Here is a 20,058-nt window from a genome sequence, read left to right as displayed (position 1 = left end):
TGTGAACATGGTAACTGATTTATATGCAAATGCCATTTTATAAATGATTGTGTTCTATACAAAATGTGATTGGCAGGATATTACTATTATAGACCAGTGGTTTAGACAGCATCATCATTACTGCCTGCCTCCCAGTTCTCACTCCTTGGCAGCTCTCCCCGTCCACGGGAAGGCACGCTGTCTGCAGTGTCCGCCCACGTGCCATCAGGTGCGGTCAGCACACAGAAGGATGACTCTCACCATACCACGTTGCTCCTAATCTGATGGAATTTTTTCCCTGGGAGCATTTACTGATGATCTGACTAGAGGCAGAGAAAGCAGCCCAGTGCTAGGCACCGTGGGATGCAGAGTGAAAGAAAAATCATTTCTCCGTCATCAAATTATGGCATCATGAGGTCAGCACTGCAAGGCTAGGGATGAACTGGAAAATAATAAAGCAACATCACTGAACTTGACATGTAACTTTTTTTGTTTATTTTGTGATAAAAATGCTTTCATATAAATTTCATCTTAAGCTACTTTTTAGAATGAAACTTTGAGAAGTAAAAACAAAGTGTGCATTTTCCTTATCATAGAGTCAGGAATATGCCGTCATTTTATTGGTTACTGAGTTGCTCATACAAACAGATATAGGATCACTTTTAAGAGAAATGTACACAAGGAAGTCACCGTAGTACCAAATAGTTATTGATGGGGGCCTTGGGGTACCGAAACATGTCCTCCCAGGCATCACACATTCAATGTATAGGTTAAGGCCAAAATCCCCAAGCCTTGCAGAAAAACATGAAACCTTTGGTTCTACGCACGATTATGAACTAGCAAATTTAATAAGATGATATGATAGATTTCAGCATCATAGCTGATTGCCTTCACTAACATCTGTAACATTCAGTCTCTCCTTCCTCAGACCGCTCCCGCCCTCCACCATCATGTAAGTCAGAAAATGACATTTAAAATGAAACAGAAGAAACAAACAAAAAGCTATCCTCGAAGGCAGATGGAAGAGGAGTCAAAGCAAAGATTATAAAAATAAAATTAAACAAAAAAAATGTGGGTAGTCTATACATGGAATAAAAGATGGGTCCCGTAGAAACGTAGGTCATCAAATCAAAAGTCCAGAGACAAAGCGATCCTCTGTCTTACCTTCCCAGCTACCACACACTACACAACGCAAGAGACTGGTAAGACGTGTGAAAGTCAGTACTGGTCTAATCATGGCAGTTTTCTCGTTCTCTCCCCAGTCTCAAAGGATCCTAATAAAAGTGTCCCAAGGGGGGAGAACGAGCAAGTCAGTCCCATACTGTGCTTGAAGAGGGGTAGGGGGTGAGAGAGTCGAACAGCTAGGTCAGGCGGACAGGGTCGGAAAGCGGGGCTGAGGCAGAGGGGCAGGGAGGTGTAGGTGTGCTGTGGTCCAGGCAGACGGGGTCTTCCCATCTGTGCACAGTTAATGGCTTCAAGGGCAGCGAGTCACTATGTGGAATGATAAAGATGTTTACGCTCTGTGAAAGGGACTGGCAGAATGTTACCATGTCCAAGAATAAAACAGAGAATGAGTACACATAATCTGTTTATAATCATGGTAAAACTATTTTTGCTGGTTCAATGACCTTGGACAAGACTGAAAAAGTCTTGTAGACTTTCATGCCAAGAGAAACACAGAACTCCCGTGAGGCCACAGACAGATAAATCACGAGTGGGAAGCCCTGACGAATATATCCAGCCACAACAAGGATGAAAACTCTGATTCAAAACAAAACAGGACAATTCATCTGTTAATCTCTGCAAAATGCTCCGGCAGTGCCAATGCTGCAAGTATGATGTGCGTGACAGCCTCCAGGCAGAAATGGAAACGTGACCATGGGACCGATCTTTCAGTAACCCAGGGAAAAAGACGAAGGAAATTGTTCTCCTTTACCATCGCTGACTAAAACACCTTTTAACAGGCAACCAAGAAGTTGCTAAGGGCATGAAAAGAAGCAGACAGACCCCACTGAAGTGCAGTATGGACACAGAGATGACAATGGTGAACAGGTCCGTAATTGTCCATCATCATCTAGGAGGTGAAAAGCTAAACATCCCTGGTCAGATGCTATACTTAGTTGCCCAAGAGGGACCGTGAAGGCTGCTTCACAGGTTAAGAAATGGCAGCAAAAACCCACAAAGGCTGCTGCACAGGTTCTCGCTTCCCACCTTTCTTAAAGGGCTGGCTGAGGCCCTAGGAAACAAGTTCAACTCTCCAGTTCCTGTCACAGTGTGCAGCATGGTGACGGGGCCTGTGACCAGCATGTGTACGGTGAAGTGGAGGCTGCCATCTGATGCAAGGAAGCCTCTTGGTGTAGAAGTCCAGCCTGTGTGGCCAAGGCCTTTTGCTCGAGACATGTTCTTCTGTGCAGATGGAAGGAAAGGTTCACCAGCTAAGACCAGCTTCATCCAGTGGAGGAGGGAAGGAAACAAGCCCAGAATCCTAAGACTTGGCACCAACGTGTCTTGCACTGGCAGTAATGGAATGCTTGGCAGGAAGTGGAGGGATCTGAGGATGTGTGACCACTCCTTGCATAGTTAGCTTATCTCTTGACCATCGCAAAATCTCCACTCTTCTGCCAGTTTTGGTTTTTTGTTTTTTTTTTTTAAGTGAAAGGATCACAGTATCTAGGTTACCAAGGACAAAACTTCATACTGAGTAGAAAGCAACTGACCTGTATCCTACCTGATAAAATTTATATGAAGCCCTGCATTCTGCTAAGAGGATTAAGGTGCAGCCTTAAAATCCTATCCCCAAATCTGGTTCAAAGACTAATATTTCTGTTCTCCTCTTTCTAGGAGTGATATAGGTAGGAGAATGTCACATGTCCATTTTCCAAACAAGCATTTGGAAAGGTTTATGCTAAAAAAAAAAAAATCCAAGCCAAATAAACCCTGTGGGACTTTCAGTGCTGTGGGGAGGAAAGGCAGATGAAGTTGCTCTCTAGGTAGGAATGATCAAAAGCATAAAGGTCTTGTCCCTATAACATGCTGGTGGAGCTACAACCACCAAGAGGTGCAAAAACAAAAGCACCAAATGAAGTCGAAGCAACTTCCAAGATGAGAAGATAAGTCAACTCGGGCAGAATTCCAGGGCACCATTCCCAACAGGACTCTGAGTGCAGGATCTTTCTGTGGATGGGGCTTAAAACACAGTCCAAGCTAGAAGGATGTCTGGGCAACAACAGGCACAACATCTTATTCTCCGACCAGAAGACACTAAACACGGCATCAAGGCTTGTATTCTTGCATTTCCGTGAACTTGGATCGACGGGCAAGAGGTTAGCAGGAGCCTTGTCGCTCCCACCAAAACCCTGTGGTTGCCCAGTGAAGTGCAATAGCTGCTTCTCTTGTATTATCTGAGAGAGAGAAGCATCTTCTCCCTCCTGCCTCCAGAAGTTAGTTCCAGAGATTTCTTCATTTCTCTCTCGAATGACCTTCATTTGTTCCTCAGCAGCATTTACAATCGGCAGTTCTGGTCCTCCGCTTGAGGCAGACTCCTTCATGCATACACCTGCATGTTGTTGTGTGGTGGCTCAGACATGTGGGTCCCAGGTCCCCGCTGACCACCTCCAGCACCTCCAGGAGTAGGACTGGTGGTCACATCTGACCAGTCAGAAGCAGAGTGGGGTGATGAACTTGACCACTGGTCAGGAGACTCTGGGGATGGTGTCAGGTACGGATGCTCCCCCTGGAGGTGACCACTGTGACTGGGTGTTCGCTCAGCAGCACTTGAGGAAGCATAACTATGCTGTGAAGGGGGTGTGGGGTACTTGCCCACAGAGGCTGGGAAAGAGTGATAGGCTGGGAGAATGGTCTGAGCTACCTGCCCCTCCTGCTGGGGCATCATGGCAGTAGGGAAAGCCACACCAGGCACACGGGCCATTTCTGGAATCTGGTATATGGTGGGCAGGGGGCCTGCAACAGCTGGAGGGCAGCTGGACTGAGTTTGGGGAGCCCCAGTGGACTGGCCAATACTGCCTTTGGGGATGAGCTGGAAAGTCACAATAGGGGGTAAGGTCTCCCGTGGGGGAGCTATGTGCTTCCCCTCGGGTGGCCTGCTCTGCGGGGCTATACCAGGGTGGGTGCCCTCGGTTGGAGCCAGGACCATACCAAACATCTCATTGTACTGGGTCTCATTCACCTCCACACGGTTCATCCAGTCTGCTGGGACAGTGACTGGATGGAGCCTACCCAAGCTCCCTGCACTGCCATTGGCTGGAGGGACAATGTGGTGGTGGGAGAGCAACTGGCTCACTGAGGGGAGCACAGTGTTGGCTCCGCCATGAGCCAAAGGCTGCATCTCATGAAGGTTGGAGAAAGACAGTGCGTGCTGTGCATGGACTTGGGCCGTGGGGGCTGCCGTGGCCAACATAGGGTTGGGGGAGGCCTGCAAGATGCTGGGGGATGTGATCATTGGGGAGGAGGTGGTATCAGAAACGTACGTATGAGGGGATTCTAGAGAATCAACAGGGGATAACGTCACCGAGCTCTCAGACAGCTGGACCTTCTCACTCAGAGATTTCTTCCTCCTGCTACCTTTGGCCTCCTTGGCCTCCTTGGCAAGGTTAGGCAGGCTGGTGGGGATGGCACTTTTGGCATTAGGCCGCCGAGGCTTCTTGCCCATTGGGGTGTGCTTCAAGCTGAGGAAGGGCCTGTTGGGCCCACAGATGACGGGTGACAGAGCAGAGGTGAGCATTGTGCCCGGGGGACTGGGGGTCACATTGTATTCATCCAGGAGGCGCACGATGTCATGGTGCATGCGATCCCGGGCCACATCGCGGGGGAGACGATCCATGTGGTCTGTGATGTCCCGATTGGCGAAGTGGTCCAAGAGGATCTTGGCTGCTTCATAGCTCCCCTCCCGGGCGGCAAGGAACAAAGGCGTTTCTTCCTACAGAGGAGGCCCACACAACGCACGTTTAAACGATGAGAACACACTATCCCTCCTCTTCATCCTCTGAGACAACATGTCGATACCACCAAGGTGCCGCACATCTGGCCCTCTCTGAACACACAGCTGTGCTGTACACATACAGAAAGAGACCGTCTCTTCCTAAAGGCCAGTCTTGTCCTTGAAACGTCACATCTCCTCAGCTACGAACTCATGAAACACAGCATGCCCGACACAGACTCGCTCAGCAGAGTCCCCAGCTAATCCAAATAAGATCTCTAGAGAAAAAGGAGTTTGACTCAAAAAAAGCAGGGAGAGAGGAAACTGTAACACACAGAACTGGGATAAATGAAGCAAAGAATGTAAGAAAGGGGAGATGAAACAACCGAATAAGAGAAAACAGGAAGGCACTAAGAGTTGATGAATGAGGGAAGAGAAGCATGATCAAGCAACTCAGAGGAAAGAAACACACAGGAAACACCATGGTTTCTGTGGACAGACACACAGACATCACCACCACCTCCAGAAAAAGAGGCTACAGGGAAAAACATGAAAGAAAACCAGCAAGAGAAAAAGAACTGAGCATGGCAAAAGGGGAAACTGATGAAAAAGATATCTCTAACAAGAGAAAAGGCAGAGAGGCTAACACCAGCTTCAGGACAGCCTACGCTCCTTCCTGGCACTGCCCAGACATACCGACAGCCCTCCCCAAGCTCCCACACACGCCCTTCTTTCTCTTTACTGACCACAAGAGCAGCTGCACAGGAAAAGAGAAGGCCCTGACCACTGGGGCTCTGCTTTGAACACCCCCACGCTCTGAGCCCACAGGCTGTACCTTGTTGTCCTGCATGTCTCGGTTAGCTCCATTTTTCAATAGTAGAAGAGTTGCCTCCACGTTGTTGACTGCAGCTGCCCAGTGAAGAGCAGATTTTCCTGCAGGGGAAAAGCAATCTTGTCAGCAGACAGACAGAGGAAGGCAGAGTTCTAGGCACAGGAGGCGGTGGCTTGCATGAGGAGCCCTGACTCCCTAGAGGACCAGCAGCATGAAAGACAAAAGGGTCTTCCTCTTTTTCCTTTGCTCTAAGGAGTACTTCAGTACTGGTTGCCCAGCATCAGCAGACCTTGACCAACAAGCAGCACTTGGATGTGACATGCATGGCCTCCATAGGGCAGAACCTGCTTTGCAAACAGTGGAGACAATGACCTTTATACTACACAACAGGATGCACATTTAAGATACCCTGCAACTCCCCTTGATCCTCACCAACCAAGAGGTACCTACACCTACAGTGGCAAACCATTCACAGACTTGTTTTGAGGTCGGTTCAAGCACCCTCAGTAAAAATCCCTTCTCATTTTAATCTGGGGATTTCCTATTATCTCAAGCCTCTGAACCCAGCATGTTGATGGGAACCAATGAATGTGTAAGTTAAAGAATGAGTGATTCTAATAGATGTGGTTCTTAGAGAGTTCTCTAAGGCTGGTGTAACAAGTCCCCTTGGAGACAGGCTCTACAAGCAAGGGTCTGGATTCCTGCCTCTCATCCCTACCATGGTCATCCACGGCGTTCACATCAGCTTGGCAGTTGATCAGTTCGGCCACCATGCCCTCCACAGCCAGGCGGGCAGCCAGGATCAGCGGTGTGGTTCCATCATTCATCCTGGCATCTAGATCTGTTACTCGATTGCGGATCAGAATCTAGAAACCAAGAAAAGAAGCAGGCACATCTGAGCCATTGCGGCACTAAGCCCCTTGAAGGCAGGGCAAGTCTTGACAGCCCTAATTCCAAGTTCCTGTCACGGCAGATCAGCAACAGCCCTTAGATGAGTGAATTAATAAACCAACACATGAATGCTCAAGAACAGTGTCCCAAACAATACTGACATACTTCTATTTTGTTTAAAATTTTTATTTATTCATCCGAGAGACAGAGGCAGGGACAGAGAGATTTTCATCTGTTGGTTCGCTCTCCAAATGCCCACAATGATGGGCTGGGCCAGGCTGACGACAACCACCTGGAATTCTACCTAGGACTTTCACATGGGTGCAGGGGCCCAAGCCTTCAGGCCGCCTTCTGCTGCCTTCCCAGGTGCATTAGCAGGCAGCTGGATAGGGAGCAGAGTGGCCAGTATTTGAACCTGTGTTCAAACATTCATATAGAATACTGGCATTGTGGGCAGCAGCTTAATCCACTGTGCCAGAACGCTGGCCCCTGTATTTCTAGTTTCTAAGGAAAAAAATAATAAAATGGGAATATATCACAGTTCTAATTACAGATTATTCAGAATGCTTCTAGTTTCCTCGTAAGGGTGAACACTGAAGCTCACAAAGGAGTCTGTCAACTCATGTCACACAAACCGCAGGTGAGCAGCTGGACCTCTGCACACTGACGCAGACACGCAGGGAGCAGCTAAGAGCGCAAGGCTTCGGAGCGAACCACTCCCCACTAAGTACCGAAGCACCCTGGTACATGAGAATATCATCTGTCCAGCTGGCTCTACCACTGCCACTCACTACACAGCTGGGTCAGCTGCCTGCTTCTCTTGTCCCTGCTTTCTTATCTTACAGGTTTGGCTGGAACACTTGCTCCCATCGCTCAAAGCATCACTGCAGGAATTCAAAGACACACTAAGTACTATACCGAAACCAAAATTCCACAGACCCCTAAGGAACTCTTCCTATTCAGATCACCTCTCCTCAGGGTCTTTACCTGAAAGACTCCTTGGGCGTCAGCTGCTACTGCTGCATGCAGAGGGCAGCGGCCCATGTTGTCCTGTGCGTTGGCATCTGCGCCTGCATCCAGGAGCCGCTTGGCAGCATCAGCCCTTGAGTAGCGGGCTGCAAGGTGCAGGGCCATCTCGCCCGTCCTGTCGGTCTGGGCCTGCAGGCTGGCACCCTGGAAGACCAAGTCGGTGATGATGTTGGCAGAAGAGTCCTCAGCATCTTCATCTTCATCACTGACGTCGGAGCTGCCTCCTCGGAGAGAGGCCAGCATCAGTGGGGTGCACCCATCTGTGGGAAAGCAAAATACCAATAAACACTGACTGAGAACGGGTTTAAGCATAGTGTTGGACTACTTCTATTTGGATAAAATTATTCTTGGGGAAAGAATTTCTTGGGCTTCAGTGAGCTTTCCTTTGGCTTCTTCCTACAATATCATTTCTGTAAAGAGTAGTGATGGGATTGAAGACTCTTATTAAGTGGGGTGCTCTTGTCTCAGGTAAACTTTAAGGGATATGTTATTTTAAATTGGACACTTAATGAATAACGTGTACCCAAATTTAAGAACTAAAAGGGTACTTCAAAAACTGTGTGGAAAGAAACGGAAGTGAAAATTATGCTTGTTTTGCTCCCAAATTTTTTGAAATCCATACCCTTAAACAATTTTCAAAAAGCTCACTGAAATGTGCATTAGGGGAAAACAGTACATGAATTTTAAAAATTTGTTGCACAGAGATAATGTTTTAATTACAGTTTTGGTTTCATGAAGTACCTTTACACACTCCTGGTGTATCATCTAGCTGCAGGCACACCTCCCTGCGGGGCAGTGATCTATCCCGACTTCACTGTGTGGGAGCAGCACAGGTGCACAGAAACAAACTACGAGGACCGCAGGGTGGCTGGAATTTCAGGTTTTATAATTCTACGGGATTACCACCCTTTAGGCGGTACATCGTTGACTAAAATGCCATGATTTGGTGCTCCACTTTGCATGAACCTTTACCCTTGTAAGAGGCAGCCCACTTAATCGGCCCGTTTTCTTTATCTGACAAAGGATGCACTCCTTGCTTTCCTGCTGAGGTGACGACATCAGCACGCCTGCGTTCTTGAAGCAGCCATTTCCTCGGCTGGTCTGGAGCACGTGAAGCCAGGACGGGGTGTACTACTACCAGACAGGGCACGCCTAGGGACAAGCAGCCACTGGCTATGAGGGGATGCTGACCTGGGCCCCGGACGTTCACGTCCAACACGTCCACCTCCTGCTCTGCCTGAGGAGGAGTGAGGGCCAGTGATGGTGTCCGACGGATGTCTGCAGCTTCAAGGTGCTGTTGTGTCCACGGGCGCCGATCAATGGGATCATCCTCCTCTGAGAGCAGAGCCTCGTCTTCAGCCTGAAAGGAAAACAGCCTTCGCATGATGCTGACAGGAGCTGACCCCTCACCCCACCGCATCTTCTGAGTCACCAGCCACCCAGTTCACTCTCTTCTGACCCTCACCCGCCAGACAGCGATGCACCTTGGCTTTACACGGCTCCTCAAGATGTAATTCCTATTCACCTCTCATGTATTTTCAGGACAATTCTTCCCATGTCCCCATGGTAGACCGTGAGGGTTAGCTTTAATAAACCACCTATAGACTCCAAAAGTTCTATCTTCTTCTCCCGGGCCTCTGCCCATGTTGCTCCTTCTGCCTGCAATGTGCAATGGTTTCTTCTAATTCTCAGACCCAGTTTATACCATGAGACTTTGAGGATCTTGAGAAGATCCTTAATAGATCTTGTTTAAAGCTGCTTCCCTATAATTACTGCAGTACCTGGTGCAGAGCAGGAAAGTTTGTTGAATAATCATAATTAGGACCACTTAAAAGCAGTTACCTTCACTGAGTGCTTAGTACATGACAGGAAATAGATAAAACACATTATACCACTTGATAGATTTAATCCTCACAACTCAGGGAACATGGATATATTGGCATTTGCATTTTACAGACAAGGCTAAGTAAATATAAAAAGGTTCAGTGGCTTGCTGGGTACCAAGTAGCAAAGTTCCGAACTTGATCCAGTTTTGATTACAATAAAGACACATTGAGAACTATCACTGGAGAGTTGTGTCTTTACATCAGCCTCAACGTGCAGAGCCTCCAAACCCCATGGACACCAGCTTTCTGCCATTGTTGAATTCCATCTTCTCTTACAGGAGTGCCCAGAAAGGTCAATGTTAAAGAAACTGCTATTACATACCCAACATATCAGCCTGACACCTGAGGAGGGGCCGTGGCTAACAATCCCCAAGGAATAAATAACTCCGCATCGCTGCTGTTGTAAGAACCTGGCAGGGCCATTTTCTGAGCAACACACGAAGTCTATCAGCCTTTGCCTGCTGCCAGGACACCCTGGAGCCAAAGCAAAGCCATCTGAACTGTGAGGGCCGGCTGTGGTGGCTCTGCTACTGCTGGCTTACCTTGGCCTTCTTTGGCTGGGGTCCTTCATCATCGACCCAGTGGCCACTTGTTCCAGAAACAATTAGATTGGACTCTGAGACTTGTACTGAGAGATTCCTGATATGATTTTATAAAAAGGAAAATACAAGAGCAGAGGTTACACCCTAAACCCACACAGGTGACTTCTAACACCTTTTCTGTCAAGACACTCTCCTGGTTACACTGACTTCTAGAGACCATGCCTTAGGAAGGGTGACATTCCACATGACACATCCTGAGCATTCCCCCTCTCCCTTTCCACTGAGCAAGAGCTTAACACACCAGTGTGCCTCAATATGTAAGCTGAGCACGGGGCCTGGCACGATAGCCTAATAGCTAAATCCTCACCTTGTGTCCACCAGGATCCCATATGGGCACTGGTTAGTATCCTGGCTGTTCCACTTCCCATCCAGCTCCATGCCTGTGGCTTGGGAAAGTAGTGGAAGATGGGCTAATGCCTTGGGCCCCTATCCCCATGTGGGAAACACAGAAAAAGCTCCTGCCTGCTAGCTTTAGATTGGTTCATCTCTGGCTGTTACGGCCATTTGGGAGTGAACCAGTGGACAAAACATCTCTTTCTGTATATCTCCTTTTCTGATAAAAAAAGAAATAAATGAATAAAATAAAATAAATCTTAACCAAAAAGCAGCAGCAGCAGCTAGGCACCAGGGTATCACGACAGGCACAGGCTAACACCCTCAGATGTGGACTCGGTCATAGTCACTCATGAGGAGTTCAGCATGTCGGCCAGGGTGATCAAACAGATACAGCTTAGAATTTAAAATCCTAATTTAACCAGAAATGCTTTTCTCTCCATCCCTATGCACTTAACAGAAAATGGCTACTTGGCAAATGGCCTTACTTCAGCCCCACCGCATCCTGTCCCACAGGCTCGCGACGCTTGTGGTTGCTGGTGTCTCGGCGTAGGGTGAAGCCTTCGGGCAGCCAGAGAGAGCCGTGCTTCCGCTTGCGCTTTGCCATGATGACGCCCAGCAGGATGATGAACAGGATGATGACCACAGCGATGGCGAGCAGATAGAGCATCTGCGTGCCCTTCGGAGTCAGAGATTCACCTGGAAGGGCAGGGACAGGAGGAACAGCGCTGTAGCAGACAGCAACACCTCGTCGTCGCACCCAACAGAGAGAGGGCATCTTGGACTTCACCAGCCATGAAACATTGAAAAGCGTGCCCCCAGGAGAGCCCACCTCCAATGCCTTCCCCTTCACCCTGGTGCCACTTACTGACGACAGACACGAGCGGGTATGAGAGGGTCCCCTGGATGGCGTGAGAAGCCAGCAGAGCTGCTGCTGCATCTGTGTTCTTGAAGCACTGGTCTGAGTCTTGAACACACTGGCGGTTGTCGATTTCCAGAAAGACCCTGGAGCTATGAGACGCCGAGAGAAAAGAGGAAGAAGGGATATGGTGAGTAGAACTGAAGGGTGCAGGTGCAGCAGGCTGAGTTAGGAAGCCCGACACAGCCTTCCCTGGTCCCTGTCAGCACCGGCTCCCTGCCTCTGGGCTGCTGCCTGCAGGAAGACCTCAGAAACTGCATCACAAACACGTAGGGAATGTGTCCCCTCCTTTGGTACGGTCCAGCAAAGATCAATGCCATGACAGAATAGGAAGACAGTCCTGAAGGCCTCACTACCACTTCTACCTCCCCAGCAGGTACAACGGCTACTCTAAAACTCACCCTGCGTTCCTTGGTCCTTATTCTCTACATTGTGTCTCGGCCAACTGGAGGGCTGAAAATCTGAGACGCCAACAGTGGGGCTGTGAAAAGGCCTAACACTCAAGGCAAAGACCGATACCAAGGAGCGGCCACGCAGAGAGGGATCCGAGGGGCTCCGGGAGCAGCTCAGGGCTTGCGGTACTTGAGGAGACAGCCCTCTCTAACAGGTCAAGCTATGATCTCTGCTGTGTATCAAAGGGCTCTGTTTTACAAAATTAACCCTCCCCGAGTGGAGAAACCCAAAACCTACCCAACCACTTCCTGCTCCTGTTCTTCGGGAAGGGATCTCCGTGCCATCCTCTGCTTCTTCAGGGCTGCAGACTTCTCGCCATAGTAAGGGTACACCATCATGTTTCCTTGGGAGTCCTGCTTGATGCGCAGGTTGGTGCGCAGCAGGGTGCCCAGGGCTCGCAAGAAGCTGCGAGAGTCCTGAAGCAGCTGTTCTGGGGGCATCAGCACCACGATGACCAACATGCCCTCCGCCAGGTTCTCGGGTCGGTCAGCAGCACAGTCCAGCCCGTCCCAGCCGCACTCCTCGCTGTTGCAGCCCTGGTCACAGTGGTTGTCTTTGAAGTGGTCCGCGCAGTATTTGTCATACCTGGGAGGGGAGGCGGGGAAGAGGAGGGAACTGGCATAGAGGCTCACACTGCACTGGAGCTCTGCCTGCTTCTGCTTGGGGACTGGGTTCCTCCTGGCAGCCTTCTGTCAGCACTGGGACCCAAGTACCCTGCGAGCCTGCTCTGGCTGCTCTAACTCTGACCTCACGGAGCACCCAGGGTTGTTCCCACTTCACAGGAGCCAGTGCTCCCTGAACGGTGAGCAACACTATGTGCTCACCATGCTGCAGGCGCCCTGGGTTCCCAGATGACGGACACTCTTAATCAGATTTCTCAACATTCTTTACATTTTTAGTTGATATGCAAAAATTACATATATTTTGGATACCCATGTACAGACTGCATGATAGTCAAGTGAGGACAAACCCACCTATCTCCTCAAACTCATAGCTTTGGTTATGTTTTTAAGCAAAGCCATATTATCTGAAACAAAAGCCAACCCAGTTCACACTACCTGTGTTTCTTTAATCCTGTGGGCCACAATTCCCTTACCAAGGAAACAACCAGCAATACTGATGACTCACAAGGTTGGTAAGAATTAACTGCAGTTAAATTGGATGGGACAGTTAACAGGAAAACTTACTACATACACCAAAAAGAACCTGTAACTGTAATCATGAAGGCCAGAGGGTTAAGAGGACTAATCAACTCATACCTCCTGATAAATCTAGCTGGGGAAAAAACCTGTCGTGTGGGAAAGAATGGGGTGAAGAGAACGGGTACAGACCTTTCCATCCATCCTGCGGGCAGGTCACCCAAGAGGCTGCCTGAGACTGGCAATACCACTTCCAAAAGTGATCTCCCCAGGAGGCCACGAGAGCGGCAGGTGAGAAGGCAGAGACAGGCACAGAGAGAGGGTCATTATGCAGTGAGCACTCCAGGCCCTCTGTCAGCAAGGGAGAGCACAGGACAGCGTGTGACGGCACAGGCTGGCACCATCTGGGAAGCGGAGGCCACTTGGGCGGAAGCACTGGAGTGGTTAGGAGCAGGCACAAGAGACCGAGGTGTGTTAGTGACAGTCCCCCTCAGCTGCCGGAGAACCTGGAGCCCTTACTTGCACGTCTTGCTGTTCCCTTGGCATTCAAAGTTGTCAAAGAGGCACTCGGCTGTGTTGCATAGCTCATCACACTGGTTGTTAATGTAATCCCAGCAGGGGAGCGGGGAGGAGCAGTTGGCCCAGGGGTCCTCCATGGTGAGGGAACAGTCACCACCATCCCACTGGCAGGCATGGCTGTTGCAGGCCTCATCACAGACTCCATCTCGAGCTTTGTCGGCGCAATACTGGCTCAAACAAGTGGCAGGAGGGCTGCTGGTGGGGGCCGTGTAGAGTTCACAGTGGCTGCCCCAGAACGGAGGAGCACAGCGGCAGGAGTAATAAGGAGGCTGCCGTTGAGAGTAGCAGCTGCCCCCGTGCTGGCAGGGGTTACTGGCACAGCCTGAATCACAGTCCTGGGGGTTGGGGCAGAAGCAGCGTGGTCCCGAAGCTGTGTGCACGCACTGCTCCCCTCTGCGACACTTCACTTGGCCACAGCTGCTCTGGCATCTTGCCCCAGAGAATCCCTGTGGAAATGAGTGATGAAGTCAGGCTGTTAGAAGGCTGGTGCTGTGATGAAGTGGGTAAAGATACTGCTTGTGGTGCCAGCATCCCAGATGGGCGCCAGTTCAAATCCTGGTTGCTCTATTTTTGATTCAGCTCCCTGCTGATGACCTAGGAAAGCAGCAGAGGATGGTCCAAGGGCAGGGGTTCCTGTATCCTCATGGGAGGCCCGGAAGAAGCTCCTGGCTCCTGGTTTGAGACCAGCTTAGAAAAGACTGTTGTACGTACTTGGGCAGAGACCCCATGGATAGAAGATCTTTCCCTCCTTCTCTATTCCCTACCCCGACTCTCTGTAACTCAGCTTTTCAAATTAACCAATAAATCTAACAAAACAAAACAAACAAAACAACCCAAAAACAAAGATGTTGGGAGAGCTCCCAGGGTTTGTTCCATTTTCCCTCCTCAACTCTTCTTTTTTTTTAATGTCTTTGGAAGCATAAAGACTAGGAGTTTGGTTAAAAATCCCTCAATGCAGCACCCCGGAATAACTCTGCATAAAGACCTTTTCAAGTCTACCTTTGAGTCCGAGGTGAAGGCTCCAACGGGACAAATGCACAGCGGCCTCACTGGAAGAGCTCAATGCCAGAAAGCAAGTGTGCAGGTCATGTAGGGGCAGAGGTTCTTCAGGCACCTTCCCTAACTGCCATGATTAGACCTCTCATATGATGACTCTGGGGCAAAGTGGTCATAGCGGGGGTCTGACGGCCCTGGAAAACGGCCACATCTTGCATCATCTTTGCAGTTGCTGCCCGGCCCATGTCAGGCTTACTAGATGGGTTTCTTTTTGGTCTATCCCCACACACGGCTGTCTCTGATGACTGACAGTGGCAAGGGTTTCCAAGGTAGACAGCTAAAATTAGCTTCCTTTTAGCTTAAGAAGCAAGTTGCCCCCAGTGGTTCCTGCTAAGGAAACAGAAAAGCACTTCTACCAGCTCTGGCCTAGCCGAGGGTCAAGAGCCCACCTGCTGTGCTTCCCACTGGTGCTTGTGGGGCTGACAGTCACAGAGGAAGAAGTGCCTTCCCTCTGGGAGTAACTAAACACCACCTTAAATGAAACAGTAAAAGCAAAACCAATCTGGAACTGAAGAGGTGAAGTGTGGAGATCTCCATGATGGGGAGCCTGCATCTCAGGTTCTCAGAGGCTTCACCTCAGTTCTGCGACAGGCTGTACAGGAGAGGGTGTGCTCGTTCCACAGACGGGCAGACAACTCACCGGGGGGCAGCGACAAATGAAGCCATCAGGAGTGTTGCTGGCCACAGCACAAGTGCCGCCATTCAGGCAAGGCATTTGGGGACACACATCCACAAAGGTTTCACAGTGACGGCCTCGGGACAAAGAACAAGATGGGGTTTTAAATGGCAGAAGTAGTAACTGTAGATCCCTGACCAGAACCCCACTGGAGGAGAGTGAGACCCCAACAGAGGCAGGACTGTGAGAGTTCGGCTGTAAGCCTGTGGGAATGGGAGAGGACGAAGACGACACACTCTAGGCCTCCACGCCCTTGCCCATCACAGGCTCCCACCAGCACCGTCACCTTCGCTGCCTACACAGACAACACACGAGGCACACACCCCTGAACCAAAGGACAAAACACAAAGGGTCCAAGAAGCGACTAACTGTGTTAAGGAACCAACAATAACAACAAAAAGTCGGCGTTTTTGGAAGCACTTTGGCTTTCACAGGTTGGAAGAAAAGGGTTAACAACTAATGCCCCACACTCCACTAATAGCATTTACATCACAGGAGTGGTCACAACCTGTTTGGGTAGCAAGTTGTAGTTTATAGGGAGTTTTGATCTGTGGTGTATCTTCTCTTCTGCTCTTTGGTCTCTAGAAAATGCAGCTGAATTCTGCAGTTCTCCCAGAGTCACTTTTCTCTAGAGACAGTTCTAAAACAGATGCCTTGGAGGCACGGCTAACATGTGTTGGACAACTGGGATCATGAAGACGTGAGGTTCCACTGGCACCTCTGCATACAGGAAACAGACCCCATATAGCCTCTGGTCACTTAAAACAGAAAAGAACCAAAGGTACAGATGGTGTTTTGGATCATTCACAACAAAGAAGCAAAATTTTCAATGTCTACCTGCTCAATTCAGCCACAGCTACTAACCCATAGCCGGTATCACAGAACACATGCCCTGGGGACCTTCCTGCCCATCAGGGAGAACATCTCACAGTCATGGTAGTCCCCAAGGTCCTGTGGAACTAACACAAGCAGCACTAATTTAAGGAGAGGAGGGGCTCCACCCCTTCCTTCTGCTGCTCCCTTCCTCTGCAAATACTGGTCTGTCTTTCCAAATACAGGGTCTCTCAGAGATGATGAGACAGGAGCCAGCTCTGCTTCTCTAGCTTTTCGAGCATGCAGGGCCAACAAGAGGCTGCAGACTGTCCATGTGCCTCTGTCCCTCAGTAACTCAACAGATTGGGGATTTGGTCATTCAATAAACTGTTTCTACAGGAGGTGATCAGATTGCAAAATACCCCCTGTTTTTTGTAAACAAATACTAGTGATTTTAAAGGCAGATCTCCCAACCTGGTAGGAAGGCAGACTGGAGACTGGCTCAGCATGCAGCAGGATCCACTCGCTACATTAGTAACAGATGGACAATTGTATCCATCGTCTTGATTCTGAAGGAACTTGAGGACAGCCCCAGCGTAAGAAGTACACTTAGAGGGGACAACACTGCAGCAGAGGGTGAGACAACCCGTCTAAGAGCCAGGTTCCCATTAAGGTACCCAGGGAAGTGGCCCATGATGGTCCAAGTGCCTGGATCCATGCCACCAACACTGGAGTTCCAGGTTCCTGGCTTCAGCCTGGCTCAGCCCTGGCCATTGCAGCCAGTTGGGGAGTAAATCAATGAAAGGAAGATTCCCCCCTCTTGTCTGTGTATCTCTCTTCTCTGACTCTTTCAATTAAAAATGAATCTTTAAAAAGAAATACAACTAAAGATTCTAAGAAATCTGAGTATGTGATGATCCTGCCACAGCTAGACACGAGCTATTATTTTAGTGCAAGAAGCCACCTGCTGCTTTTCTCCAGCAGGGACTGCTAAGTGCTATGGGGAAGTCCCTGTGCTGCGGCAGGACATGGTTCCCGCCACACACTGAATAGGAACAGAACAGAAGGGAACTCAGGCTCAGTGGGCAGGGCACACTGGTGACTCCTGCAGCACTCGAGTTCAAACTCTGACAACTGACATTCCATAAACACTTAAGTTGGACCTGCCTCCCTTGCATGTCCCAGCACTTCTCTGGGGCCCAGGAGTAGAAGGACCACCTTCTTCCCAGTGCCAGGAGCTACCAGGCCTTCGGTTGTTACAGCGCAAAGGAAGCAGGGGGAGGAACCCAGCACTAGACATGAGGTTCCTGCAAAACAACTGCTACTTTGCTCGTAAGGAAAGAGTTCTGTGGATGGAGGTGGTGATGGTAGCCCTATAACATAAATGTATTTAATGCTCTCTGAACCTTGTTTAAAGATGGCAATTTTGTCTTGTGTATTTCACTACAAACAGAAAATGTTTCCGCAGCTATCTACTTTTTAGTACACTGCTATACCACATTATCAATGTGCTACAAAACAGAAAGTATATCTCAGGCAAAACAAAGGTGGAGATTGATGTAGCATCCACAGAGCACAACACATGGTAGAAAACCTGGGCCCCCAAATCAAGTTAGTTTAGTGCTCTGTACAGGAGAGAAGCTTCTGTTTGGGTCCAGGATGGGCCACAAAGGATGGGTCACAAATGCACATTCTGGGTGGAGTGGCCGGAAGGCTGAGAGGTTCTCACCGGTGAAAGCGCTGCGGCAGACACACAGGTAGTTGTTGGTGAGCTGGATGCAGTCCAGGCTGCCCTCAGAGCTGCAGGGGCTGGAGAGACACTCATTGATGTCCCCCTCACATCGCTCCCCAGCAAAGCCGGGCAAGCAGCGACAGCTGTAGCCCCCAATCCGATCCACACACTGACCACCATTAAAGCAGTGGGGTCCCCCAGCACAGTCATCAATGTTCTCTTCGCAAAGCAGGCCTGGTGGGGGGAGAGAAGAGAAACACAGAGCTATGAAAGCCCTCCCAGCACTGTTTTTTAGTAAGGGATAGCAACCTTTGTCGGCCTTTTGCAGTGAAATCCACACTCCACCTGTGGTGGCACCTGCCCCTGACAGCTGGTATGCTCCTTTGAGTGCAAAGTGAAGAGTGTACCAGGGCTCCACCCACATGCCCACAAAACCCAATGCAGCAGCCCTTGGGAAGGGGGCACCACCAATCTGTCCCATCTTAACAGAAGAGAACTGGAGCTCAAGAGACACCCAGGAATTTATTAACTTACCATTTTAGTTCAAAATATGAAACAGTTCAAAAGAAGAACAGCAATTAATAAACATACAGATGGAAGCTAGCTATATTAAAACATCTGTTAAGAACCAGAGTTGACAGGGCTGGTACAGTGGTATATTAGGCTTATCTTCTACCTGAAAATGCCAACTTCCCATATGGGTGCCATCTCATTCCCATCCAGGTGCCTGCTTATGGCCTGGACAGCGAAAGAAGGCCCAAAAGCCTTGGAATTCTGCACCAATGTTGGAGATTTGGAAAAGGTCCTGGTTCGTGGCTTCAGATTAGTTCAGCTCCAGCCATTGAGGTCATTTGGGGAATAAACCAGCAGACGAAATAAGATTATTTTCTCTCTCTCCCCCTTTCTCCCTCTGTAAAAATCTATCCTTCCAATAAAAATAAATAAAAATTTTTAAAGATTTTTTTAATTAGAAATATCTACAAAGAGAAGGAGAGACAGAGAGAAAGATCTTCCATCTGTTGGTTCACTCCCCAAGTGGCTGCCACAGAGTTGAACTGATGTGAAGTTAGAAGCCGGGAGCTTCTTTGTGGTCTTACATGCAGGTGCTGGGTCCCAAGGCTTTGAGCCATCCTCTACTGCTTTCCTAGGACACAAGAAGGCACCTGGATTGAAGCAGCTGGGTCATGAACCAGCACCCATATGGGATCCTGGAGCATAAAAAGCAAAGACTTTAGCCATTAGGTTACCATGCTGGGCCCAAAATAAATAAATCTTAAAAAAAAAGAGAGAGAGAGAGAGAGAGAAAAGAGAGAACCAAAGTTGAATTTTAAGTAACAGTTATAATCATTTCAGTCACTGACTTTGTAAAACAATGTAAATCTATCAACAGTTTTTATTTGAAAAATTCTGCTGAGAGTTATTAAATAATTACTACATCTGTAGTGTACATAGTGAGTCTTCAAGCATGAATATCTGTGAACATTCTTTCTATTGTGTAATTTTTCATTTGTACATGTTTTAGAAACAACAGTGATGGACAATTATTTTAGAAAATAACTGTTGACTAATTCAAGACATTATCAAACAGTTCTGTAATTCTGCCATTTGCACCTGTAGTCTATGCTGATAAAAAGCTATTAAAAATGAAAACAAAGAAACTGAAATGTTTGCTTTCACTGACAATTCCAAAAGATAAAATACCTATGGCAATCTTAATAAGAAATGGGCTAACCAACATGAAGACAATGCATACAAAAGTCTGAACGTTTAGAAAGACAGACCCTGACCAGGAAGGAAGACGCATCATTGCAAAATGTCGGGGCTCTCTAAATAATGCAACCCCATTACAATTAAAAAAAAAACCCACCAACTGAATACTTAAGAAAAAATGAGCTATGACCATAAACAGAGAAACTTGAAGAAGATGATCTTTAATAACTGACACATACATATCCAACTCAGCCGCTTTGCCTGGAAAGTCACACTATAAATATGTTTGTAGTATGTGCTTACAAGGCAATCCAGACGTCTACCATTAGCAGATATCTTACTATAAAATAGTAATTCTCATAAAACTGATTCATGCAACTTTAAAAAAAATCGAAGAAGTTTTGTATCTTGATGTGGAAATATTTTCAAAACTCAAGTGTAAACAATGTGGCTAATACTCATTGTTCAATGGGAAAAGTAGAGACATAGAAGT

At 48.5% G+C, this 20,058-nt stretch overlaps 1 protein-coding gene across 2 annotated transcripts in view; it reads right to left on the bottom strand.

Annotated features, from left to right (window-relative positions):
* Positions 1 to 446: 446 nt before the first annotated feature.
* The window catches only part of NOTCH2 (notch receptor 2), a 162,544-nt gene continuing 142,932 nt past the window's right edge, over positions 447 to 20,058 (bottom strand). For both annotated transcript variants that reach the window (XM_040998963.1, XM_040998964.1), the window contains exons 23-34: positions 17,853 to 18,089; positions 15,275 to 15,387; positions 13,519 to 14,024; positions 12,098 to 12,445; positions 11,357 to 11,499; positions 10,977 to 11,187; positions 10,096 to 10,192; positions 8,859 to 9,027; positions 7,626 to 7,927; positions 6,466 to 6,613; positions 5,751 to 5,848; positions 447 to 4,915 (exon numbers count right to left, since the gene is read on the bottom strand). In XM_040998963.1, the coding sequence (XP_040854897.1) occupies positions 3,524 to 4,915; positions 5,751 to 5,848; positions 6,466 to 6,613; positions 7,626 to 7,927; positions 8,859 to 9,027; positions 10,096 to 10,192; positions 10,977 to 11,187; positions 11,357 to 11,499; positions 12,098 to 12,445; positions 13,519 to 14,024; positions 15,275 to 15,387; positions 17,853 to 18,089 (3,764 nt within the window). In that variant the 3' untranslated portion in view covers positions 447 to 3,523. The remainder of the gene's footprint in view (positions 4,916 to 5,750; positions 5,849 to 6,465; positions 6,614 to 7,625; positions 7,928 to 8,858; positions 9,028 to 10,095; positions 10,193 to 10,976; positions 11,188 to 11,356; positions 11,500 to 12,097; positions 12,446 to 13,518; positions 14,025 to 15,274; positions 15,388 to 17,852; positions 18,090 to 20,058) is intronic.

The sequence above is a fragment of the Ochotona curzoniae genome, unplaced genomic scaffold (assembly GCF_017591425.1).
Source record: "Ochotona curzoniae isolate NIBS_2020 unplaced genomic scaffold, NIBS_Ocur_1.0 scaffold_1037, whole genome shotgun sequence".
NCBI lineage: Eukaryota > Metazoa > Chordata > Mammalia > Lagomorpha > Ochotonidae > Ochotona > Ochotona curzoniae.
This window is presented reverse-complemented; position numbering and strand designations above follow the sequence as displayed.